Below are 11,694 nucleotides of genomic sequence, written 5' to 3'. Positions count from 1 at the left end.
ACGTTACGCCGCGGCGGTCATGGATAATGTTCCGTGCACATCGGTGGCGGCAGCGACTTTAACTTTACCCCGTGATCCGCGGACCGTAGTAGGCGTAGAACGGTTTGGCATGGCATGTCCTGTTTGTCCCTTCCTCAGCTCTGTTCGTTGTTCGCGTCCCCCTGGTCGCTCGGCGGCGCCCGTGTACGAAAAGGCGAGCGGTATCCCGTCGTCATCATCTTGTCCGCCTGCGTGACTATCGGCGGCCGAGTCGTCCTTTTCCGTTTATCGATTGCCTGACGCTGTTCAGAGTACCGCCAGGCGGTATCCGTGACTTGTGACAGAAATCGCGCCGAGGTCGAGCGCGAACCGTTCTCAGTCCGGTCGATTTTTTCTCATTTTTTGCATTTTCCCAAGTGATTACCATCTCGGATATATCCTGTTTGCGAAAGTTCTGGTTGTCTGTTGTTGGTGAGTTGCAGTTTATCAGGTTGGAGGATGCAATTGGCAAATAACACTATGACAACTGCACCGACAATGGGATCGCTATCTTCGATAAAGGTGGAGCACACGATAAACTTTATCGAAGCTGTGAAGCGCCATCAAGCGATTTACGACACCACCCACCAGGACTACAAGAACATCGAAGAGAAGACGAAAGCCTGGCGGAATATTGCTCACGAAATGGACATTACAGTCGGTAAGCTGGAAAATTTCTATGTTTTCAAGCACTTTCTCATCCTTCTTTGAGGGTTTTTATTGACACTATGATTATCATGTGTTTGCTCCTGCTCCTCCTGATTGCGGTTCCACTATATATGTAGATATGCAGATTTTTGCCAACAAGTGATAAGATGCACAGAGGGGGTTGCGTTGCGCAGGAAAATGGTTCTATTGTGGAGTGATACCTTTTTCTGGGGTAGTTTTTATAGGCAACGAGTAATAATATCAATTCGAGGTTGGTGTACAGTTCGCTGAAAGATATTGGAGTGGTGGAGATTCATACGCAATGCACTTTTTAACGATTGGTACTTTACTAATCATGGGATATACTAAACGAGAAGAGGAGCGAAATACTGTGATTTGGAAACTGAAATGGAAATGTAACAAGAACGAGAATAAGATGTAGGAGGCAATGAAATACGTACGATTTCAAGAACGCAATATATTTCCCATTGCCTTGTTAAACGGGGGTCTATCTATTATATGGTGCATGAAGGACCTGGAAATTTCCTTTCTAGGCAAAGTAAATTAGATTGAAAGCTATTCAACCCAATTGATCATAGTAATTCGATTGAAAACTTTTAAAAGCAAATCTGAAAGATATTATTTAATATTATATTACTTTTTCGAACTGTAAATAAATTTTCACTATGGGGACATGTCAATAAAAGTGCTGCCTTTCGTTAGTGACAATTTTTGCCAACTTCCTGGGGGTATTGCAACTCGACTTGAGGAAAACAACTTCCCTTTTTTGCTATCCAAGAGTAGACCGTAGTGCATCAACTTTTCATCGCCAATCACGTTACAGAATGTTCTTGTTTTAGAATTATTCTCAATAGAATCAAAGGATTCGGAACTATTGAGTGGTCACCTCATGATGCGTCTTCTCTCCTCGTCGTTCTTCGCTTTCCTTGAACAATTTCCGGATTTCTCTAGCCAATATTTCAATGGATATCATTCGCGGAACCACGAATGTTGCTTCATCTAAGATGTTTTCGGAATGTGCTATTAACTCCTGATTCATTCAGATGGTATACCGCCAATATTTTTCTTTTGTCTGCCTTCGTCCTTTCCCAACTATTTCTGGCTAGCTTCCTATGCCCCCCTTTCTGGTGGGAAATGATATTTTTTGTTCTGCAGTATCTATGGGCCCAGAACTTCTTCGAAATTCATAGCTTCGTCCAATATGATCCTAGGTATCTCTACACCATTTTTTTGTTCCTTTGCATGGCATGCATTCGGTGTCTTTCTCGAAATTCCTTATCAGCTGCTGTTTTTTCCTGTACTGCCCGTAGCGATCAGATCTATCGTGCCGGCTCATGGAAGATCTGAAAGAACAAAACAACCTCAACTTTCAGAAGATGATAAGTAGATTTTTGGAAAAAATAAGTCAGATCCGCGAGATAGTTGTAGAGTCTAAGGACTTCGATGGTATTTCAACTACGGAGGAAATATGGAGGGAATATAATAATAATAATAATAGTATAGCGATTTCAAACTCCAAATAGGAATGTCAGCGTAGTGAAGAACTTGTGGAAAGTATACAGACGCAGTCAAAACGACAATCATCAGCTTCTCGGTTGTGTTGGTAAATATGTGGCCCGAACCTGGAAAGTTGCGATCGGATGGGTAACTTTTAGGATCCAAGAGAAATACTTTCCTATTTGGAGTTTGCAATCGCTATATATATATATACCTGGCGTACCAGGTTTATCCTCACCTGAGTTGCAAACGCAGAGCTGCATGCGACCAGGCGCGTGTCATGGGTTGCGGATAATGACATGACCCACCGGGTCAGCTACGAATATCGCAAGTTAATCTTGTAAATAAGTAGCCGCGGACAAGCAGAACGTTTCCCTTTGTGTTCGTCCTCCCTTACCGATTCTTCCCGTTCAGGGGGAGTAAACCTCCTTAACAAATCCGTAATCCGGGGTGAAGGGATCGACGCGCCTATCGGATGAATTGCAGTGACGTTACACTGTATTTCAGCGGCTCCCCTCCAAATACCTTCCCTACCTTTGGAGGTAACCATGGGGCATTGCAACATTGGGGCTCTGTTGCAGGGCTGACTGGTTCCCCATTACTCGTGGGAATAAAATTGGGGACTTTGGTTTAAATTCTTTAAATGGGACCCCAGGGACACGAAGACAGTACCCAACACGGTTAAGGGTCGTTCAACAACATCAGAGCGGCTCTTCGCCCTTGGATGTTTTGGCGGTTATGCCGTCAACCACCAGGGACGGGAGACCTAGGCGTCGTATGGTTTGGACGAACCAACTCAACGAATTTATCGTCCGCGCCTATTACCGTGTCACGGATTTGGAACGGAATCCATCAGGGTACAGACATCGACTACATGACGCGTTCATAACCCGATTTCCGGAGCTAAGTCATGTTCCGGAACAGAACGTCGTCAACCAGTGCCGAGTGATCGTGAATAACAACCGAGTTGCCTTACCAACTAGGCAACAAATCTTCCAAGAGGTTTCACTTGAGCTCGGGCTGGAGTCATCAAATTACCGGACTAGTCAAAGGAGTAACACAAGTACTCCACCTGTAAGGCACTCCATGAATCCAGTAGTCAGGAGAAGCTTAGTAACTGGGGATGTCGACCCAATTTATAATGAGGCTTTGACCGCATTCCAGGTCGCATTCACAGAGTATGCTGAGATTCTCCCAGACGCTAGGCCAAGGATCCCAAAACTGAAGTTTACTTAGGCAACTACTAACATCATTGCTGCCGTTGACAGAATTTTGGCTGATCGTTTGGCTAGCGAGATTACTGCTACAGAGGTTCACAGCCTGATCTACGTTGCAGCTGCCACGGTTATTCGTATCCATAACCAACATCTTAGAGCGAATAACAGAGGTATGCGCAGAAGGACTTTACCGTTCTGGGTGTTTCGACTCAACAAAAGAGTCGAAAAGTTGAGAAAGGAGATTGGTCGTGTGACGCAAGCACTCCTTGGAAATCCATCACCAAGAGTGCACAGATGCGTTGCGAACATCATTGGAAACTACCATCTGTCCAATGATATGCCAATCGAAGAAATCTTCGAGGTGCTGAAGCAGAAACTTGCGGTATGCTCCAATCGCATCCGTAGGTATCAGAAAAGCTTTCAGCGAAGGACAGACAACACCTTGTTCTTCCAGAACCAACGAGGATTCTACAAAAATCTCATCAACTCAGGTAGGGAAAGTAACCTCAATCTGGATCAGGCAGAAGACTTCTGGAGAAGTGTTTGGAGCGAATACAGTCGTTGCAATTTAGAAGCAGCGTGGCTCCCACACCTTATGCGTTCATGCGAGGCCCTCCCCGAAATGACCATGCCTGACGTAACTGAAGTCGACGTTAAAGCAGTCCTTGACAAGGCAGGTAACTGGAAGGCGCCAGGAGTTGACAAGATTCACAACTTCTGGCTGAAGCGGTTCAAGAGCACTCACAGGATATTGGCAAATCAATTTAATCAGATGATTGCCGATCCTGATTTAGTTCCACCATTTTTCACCAAGGGGATAACTTTCCTCATCCCCAAGGAACAGGGTGTCTCTTGCCCTTCAAAATGTCGACCAATTACTTGTCTTCCTACCATCTACAAGGTCTTCACTTCAGTTCTGTGCGCGAACATCTCAAAACATCTTGATGTTCATAAATTGATAGCTGAGGAACAAAAAGGATGCGCAAAAGGCTCCCGAGGCTGCAAAGAACAGCTTATAATCGATACGGTAGCTGTAAAGCAGGCTGTCCACCAAAAACGAAACATCTCGACAGCCTACATCGATTATAAATCAGCCTTTGACTTCATATCACATTCGTGGTTACTACAAGTGTTACGCTTGTATAAAATCAACCCGAATGTTGTTCTTCTACTGAGAACAGTAATGAAGAATTGGAGCACGAAGCTATCGGTATCTTCGCAAACATCAGGAGAGATACCAATCAGGCGTGGCATTTTCCAAGGCGACTCTCTAAGCCCACTGTGGTTTTGTTTGGCTTTGAATCCGCTATCCCATCTTTTGCATGAAAGCAAATACGGGTTCCAAGTCAAGCATGGCATATTATCGAAATGTACATTAAGCCATTTAATGTACATTGACGACATCAAATTGTATGCCAAAGACGAGAACCAACTTCGCTCCTTGCTGGACATCACCATCCAGTTCAGCAGGGATATCGGCATGCAGTTGGGTTTGGAGAAATGTCGCATAAAAACAATTGTTCGGGGAAAACACACCGACAACGAAGGATACAGCCAAAATAACATCCGAATTGAGGGCATGGATTCGGACGACGTCTACAAATACCTCGGCATATTGCAAGCAACAACACCTGCTGTGGCAATTATGAAATCTAAGTTGCTGAGGGAATTTGAGCGGCGTCTGGATCTTGTCCTTAAAACTGAGCTGTACGGGAAAAATAAAATCATGGCAATCAACACTTTTGCCATTCCCGTCCTTCTATACACTTTCGGTGTGATACAGTGGAGTAATACTGATTTAGAATCTGTCAATAGACGGGTAAGGGTAGTTCTTGCAAACAACAACATGCACAATAGAGCTGCCGAAAAATTGAGGATCACTATCCCACGTCATCAGGGAGGAAGGGGGGTACTTGATTTAAAAACGATGCACTACAATCAAGTGCATTCTCTTCGTGAGTTTTTCTATGAGAAACAATCCTCTAGCCAAATACATCAGGCTACCGTCATGGCAGATAATAAATTATCTCCTTTGAACTTGAGAAGCAGAGAATGGGATCCCATGTCGAATGTTACTTCAGTCCAACAGAAGATCGACATGTGGAAAGAAAAACCCATTCACGGAGGTCATATAAAAAATTTGTTGTTGTCAGGCATTGACATCGAAGCCTCCAACAAATGGTTGACAAATGGTGTACTTTTCTATGAGACCGAAGCATTCCTAACTTCAATTCAGGATGCTTCGCTCCCAACAAAAAATTATAAACGGTACATTCTTCACGACTCCTCAATCACCAACTCCAGTTGTAGGTTATGCAACTGTGAAGAGGAGACCATCCAGCACATAACATCTGCGTGCAGGATGTTGAGCGGTACCGAGTACACCAATCGTCATAACTCCGTCTGCAAGATTCTCCATCAAAACCTTGCGTTGAAGTATAACTTAGTGGCAACCTACCATCCTTACTATAAGTATACTCCGCAGAGAATCTTGGAAAATGATCGGGTCAAACTACTGTGGGATCACACTATTGCCACCGACCACAGTGTTAATCAAAACAGACCCGATCTAGTTCTGCTTCTGAAGGAAGAACGAGCGTGCTTTATAATCGATGTAGCCGTACCGTTGGACCGGAACACTGTTGAAAAACAGCACGAAAAAATCCGGAACTACGGCCCCTTGGCAGATGATATGAAGCAGACTTGGAGACTACAAAAGATCCAAGTAGTCCCAGTAATAATTTCAGCGACGGGATTAGTCCCGCAGAACTTACATAAAGCGCTGAAAACGCTCGATCTTAGGGCTGGACTATACATGGAGATGCAAAAAGCAGTTATCCTTGCAACCTGTGCTATAGTCCGAAGAGTCCTGTCCGGTAACAATCTGACCTAATGGGTTTCAGTCTTGATCCGCACTGTCTTCAATATAAGATCCATGTCTCTGTAGTGTAGGACCTCCGCGGGATTCGGATGTAGCAATACATTTTCGCATGGTCGCACACACTTTGCGTTAAAACGCACATCGCTGTGATGCGGGCCTTTGGATGTTGCCTTCAGCCCATCCTTAGGTTGGTCGCCCCTCGGTCCGGTTGGGCGGGAAGAGGGTCCGTGGCTTTTTGAATTATATATTGTATTATTATTATTATTATATTCCCTCCATAATTCCTCTGTAGTTGAAATACCATCGAAGTCCTTAGACTCTACAACTACCTCGCGGATCTGACTTCTTTTTTCCAAAAATCTACTTATTATCTTCTGAAACTTGAGGTCGTTTCGTTCTTTCTCAAGAACTCCAGGAGAAGTTCCTCATTCTGCGCTATCCTAATTTTTGTGACTTGGTCCTAACATCGGTTCTCACTTGATCTGTCACAAAATCTCAGCTTAAGTGTGGTTTGTTTTATTCTCAATAAAATTTCTTCGTCTTCAAAACGGCTCGAATATTTGTTTCCATTCTCTGTGATTTCATTTGCAATCCAATTTGAGTCCCAGACTTTACACTCCCCGGGCTCTGTCTCTTTAGAATTTTGCGCCTTTTTGGTATTGGGAATTTTACTCCAATGTCCTCCACTAGTTCATCATCATCATCAACGGTGCAACAACCAGGATCCGGTCTAGGCGTGCCTTAATAAGGAACTCCAGACATCCCGGTTTTGCGCCGAGGTCCACCAATTCGATATCCCTAAAACCTGTCTGGCGTCTTTGCCTACGCCATCGCTCCATCTCAAACAGGGTCTGCCTCGTTTTCTTTTTCTACCATAGATATTTCCTTTATAGACTTTTCGGGCTGGATAATCCCCATCCATACGGATTAAGTGACCCGCCCACCGTAACCACCGTAACATCATCCGCTCATAGATTTCATCGTTATGTAGGCTACGGAATCGTCCATCCTAATGTAGGGGCCAAAAATTCTTCGGAGGATTCTTCTCTCGAGCGCGGCCAAGAGTTCGCAATTTTTCTTGCTAAGAACCCAGGTCTCCGAAGAATACATGGAGACTGGCAAGATCATTGCCTCGAACAGTAAGAGCTTTCACCCTATGATAAGACGTTTCGAGCGTAACAGTCTTTGTAAGCTGAAATAGGCTCTGTTGGCTGACAACAACCGTGCGCGGATTTCATCATCATAGCTGTTATCGGTTGTGATTTTCGACCCTAGATAGGAGAAATTATCAACAGTCTCAAAGTTATAGTCTCCTATTTGTATTCTTCCCGTTTGACCAGTGCGGTCTGATGTTGTTGGTTGGTTGATTTTTCGTGCTGACGTTGCCACCATATACTTTGTCTTGCCTTCATTGATGTGCAGTCCAAGATCGCACCCCGCAAGCTCGATCGGGATGAAGGTAGTTTGTACGTCTCGGGTCGTTCTTCCCATAATGTTGATATCGTCAGCATAGGCCAGTAGTAGTCTTATCAATTTCGTCGGGATACCGAATTCTCTCATGGCCGTGTACAGTTTTACCCTGGCTATACTATCATAGGCGGCTTTAGTGGATGAATAGATGGTGTACCTGATGTCCATATTCCAACAGTTTTTCCATCGCTGATCTGTTGTTGATTTGCTTGGAGTGAAGCATCTTTGTTGTTCTGGGCGTATGGGGTTATCCGGCCTAGAAAGATAAAGCAGAATATCTTATAGATTATACTCAGCAACGTAATACCTCTATAATTGCTGCACTGTGTGATATCTCCCTTTTTATGTATGAGTTAGATAATGCCTCTTTGCCTGCTGCTGTCCCACACCTTGAGCACAAATTGATGAACCACTTGGTGTAATTGGTTGCCTCCATATTTAACCAATTCGGCTGTAATTCCATTGGCTCCTGCCGACTTATGATTTTTAAGCCGATGAATTGCACGGACTGTTTCTCCTATACTTGGTGGTGGCAGTATTTGCCCGTCGTCTTCAGTTGGCGGAACCTCCAACTCGCCGGTGTTCAGCAGTTCATCAAAGTACTCAATCCATCGCTCCAATATGCCCATTCGGTCGGAAATCAGATTTCCCTCTTTGTCTCGGCAGGATGAACATCGAGGTGTGTAAGGCTTCATCCTGCTGACTTGTTGGTAAAACTTGTGCTCCTGATGCGGTCATTCTCTGTACTTGTCCAGTTCACAGACCTGTTGCTTCTCCCAGGCTTCCTTTTTCCGTCTGTGGAGTCGCTTCTCCGCTCGTCCAAGTTCGTGATAAGTCTCCGTGCGTGCCCGCGTTCTTTGAGAATGCAACATTACTCGGTATGTAGCATTCTTCAGTTCCATTGCTACCTTACATTCAACGTCAAACCAGCCGTTCCGACTCTTTTTGCGGCTGCGGCTAATTATATTTGTGGCCGTTTCTATGATAACTTTCTTTTGGTGATTGTGAAGATCATTTGTTGATGCTTTATCTCCAGGATCTCTTTTGACTGCGGTTATTGCGGCATCCATTTCCCTCTTAAGGTGTTACTGTGTTGTGTGTTCCCTCTTAAGGTGTTACTTTGTTGTCAATGGCTTCAATATTCACTCTCCCCTGATTGTCTGAGGGGATTCTGGGCGCTGTTGTTATTCGAGCTCGGAACACCATGCCAACGAGATAGTGATCCGAGTCTATATTGGCTCCCCTATATGTTCTATCAAGGCTGAGAGGTGACGGCGTTCGATCAACACGTGGTTAATTTGGTTGTAAGTGGTCCCGTCTGGAGAGGTCCATGTCGCTTTCCGCGCAAACCAGGTACTTCCAACAACCATTTCGTGTGACACTGCTAATTGAATGATCCGCAGTCCGTTATCATTTGTATTTTGGTGTAAGCTATGGGAGCCAATGTATCGCCTGAATACGGGCTCCTTCCCTACTTGGATGTTAAAATCACCAAATATGATTTTGATAACATATCTGGGACAGGTTTGGAGGGTCCGTTCTACTGCCTCGTAGAAAGTTGATAACAGCAGGTTTCATTTTTTCTCTAACTAAGGAACCTACTCCGAGCACATGCTTTACTGGATGGCCACTATAATATATGATGTAGCGACTCTTCTCCAGGAACCCTGTCCAACGCATCTCCTGTAACGCTGTTACATCAGCCTTATATTGGGACAAAGTATCGGCTAGCTGCTCAGCAGCTTCATCTCTGTACAGGGAGCCCAAATTCGATGAGAAAATGCGCAACCCGTTATTCCTTTGTCGTTGCCGGGTTCGTCGTTGTGTAATCCGTCCAGTCCGAGGCTCCTGTTGTGGCTTCGTAACAAGTTGTTTTCCGTGGTTTGTTAGCAGAGCTGTTGGTGTTGGTTCAGCAGGCGTTTCCCCGGTTTTATGCTCAATCGTGGGTACCAACCCACATTTCGCCCTGGGACTTATACTACCCTTTGACCACCAAGTGGGATATTCTCCTTCTATACTGAACCCTTTATTTAAAAAGAATAAGCATTTCTGGTTGAAATATAAGAAAATGTGTTTAAGGTTACAAAATCGAAAAAAACCAAACCAAACCATTATTCAATTACATATTAAAAAATCAGACCAGGCTCTTTTACGGTGAGAGTCCAGCGTGGCATCACCTTGGCACCAACACGGTCACCAAGGCTGTCAACCAACCAAACTCCCCTAACAGGTTTGCCAGTCGTGAACATCGACTGAACGAAATAATATATGGAACCGGACGGCACGTGCTGGAGCTAAGCCGAATGCTAGCAGTTCGGTGAGATGAAGGCTGGGGTCCTTGGTTCTCCAATAGTATCGTTCCTGTCGGGACACGGAGTAAACTACTCCAATAGAGACGTGAAGTGTCGAGGCGAATTGATATTACCGAAGATTACAACCCCGAAAGAGCTAAATTGTCAAACGGCTAATAAAGAAGGAAACCGTCTTCCCTTCTTCTTCTTGCGGGGCTGGATGATATGGTGGCCCTGCGGCGGCTCACCGTAACCGTTCGCTCCCTGCCGCTTCCAATATAATGAGGGGAACCCTACGTTTTGTAAGGAATCTGCCCGGAATCGCTAAGCTAAGTCCCTCCCAGACTATGGATGGGTATCGGCACCGCCATCCTCCCAACTTCGACTGGTCCGGTCGAAACTCAAACAATAAAAAAATCAATACTTTAAGGTTCAAATACTCCTTAAATCAGTATGCATTACCCAGGTATTTTTTTAGAATTGCAGTGCTGAGTCTGTAGCCCCCGCGGGCTCGTATTACCCCTCAACCCATTACTTCCTTGTTTGTCAGTCGTTTCTTGCAAAGACTGGGTGGACATCTTTTACGCTGATAGCCTATAGTTTCTTTTTTTTTTTGCGCAGTAGCATTCTTCCTTCTCAACTTGTTTTTGTTTATTTCAGAGGCTGCTAAACGAAAATGGAAGAATTTACGAGACAGCTATACAAAATATCTGCGATCATTTCGAGTTGGCACGAAGACATCTCGAAAGTATCAATTTTGGGCTCATGCTGAGCACATGGACTTCCTTCGCCCGTTCCAAGGTCCTGGGAGGTAAATAAAATCTTGGTTTAAATACTCTAAATTCACAACTAATCTTGCTCTCTTCATAAAAGGTCGTCGATTGCTCCAAAACCTGAAAGTGCACCCGTTGCTTTCTATAACGGTCATGAAGACGATGCCGGTTGTGATTTAGGCTTTGAAATGGTGGAAAAGTGTTACCCCGACGAACCAATTAGCGAAGAAATAATCTCCAAAACTGCAGCTTATAGCACAAACGGAGCCACATTAGCTAGTACTTACGACCGGAAGACCGTTTCCGCATTGCAGGAGGTTGACTCGACGACCATGTTCTTTCTAAGTCTTGCAAAAACCGTCAAGGAAATGCCCCGGCAAAAGCAATCGACTGTGAAGATGCTTTGTATGAAGATCGTCCACGATGCCGAAATGGAAGTAGACAATTCTGTGTCAGAAGGTGAAAGTTTCTCCTCATCTGTGAAAATTATCTCAGGAGAAGATTCTTCACCAACACTCCGCAACGGAGAAATGGGTGGCAATCACGATTCAACGAATGTGGCTCGTATCTGCGCACAACCATCGAGTCAACACCAAGCTAACGAAGTTAATTCAGAACATTTTCTCTATGTTATGTCGCCGTCACGGGTGGAGACAATGATTGATATTTCTTCCGATGATGAAGCTCCAAAGCCTTAAATGCAAACACCATCGAAGTTCACTTTAAATGTTACAGGAAAATTGCGTGATTTGACTTCCGTGTTGTTATTGCAATTATTTAGTGTCTTCGCTTTTTGGTCAGCGAGGGTACTGGGAAACCTTTGCCGAGTTTACTTCATTTTAATGGAATTAGAATTATGTTGTAAGCTAATTACTGTA

At 44.5% G+C, this 11,694-nt stretch overlaps 1 protein-coding gene across 1 annotated transcript; it reads left to right on the top strand.

The window, feature by feature from the left end:
* On the top strand, positions 1 to 11,680 carry LOC119651544. The gene is made up of 3 exons (XM_038055177.1): positions 1 to 679; positions 10,704 to 10,854; positions 10,917 to 11,680. The coding sequence occupies exons 1-3, from the start codon at positions 478 to 480 to the stop codon at positions 11,512 to 11,514; spliced, it is 951 nt and encodes a 316-aa protein (XP_037911105.1). The 5' UTR covers positions 1 to 477; the 3' UTR covers positions 11,515 to 11,680.
* Positions 11,681 to 11,694: the final 14 nt, after the last annotated feature.

This window comes from Hermetia illucens, chromosome 3, assembly GCF_905115235.1.
Source record: "Hermetia illucens chromosome 3, iHerIll2.2.curated.20191125, whole genome shotgun sequence".
NCBI classification, from domain to species: domain Eukaryota; kingdom Metazoa; phylum Arthropoda; class Insecta; order Diptera; family Stratiomyidae; genus Hermetia; species Hermetia illucens.
Note: the sequence above shows the minus strand (reverse complement) of the source record. Positions and strands in the feature narration are given on the sequence as shown.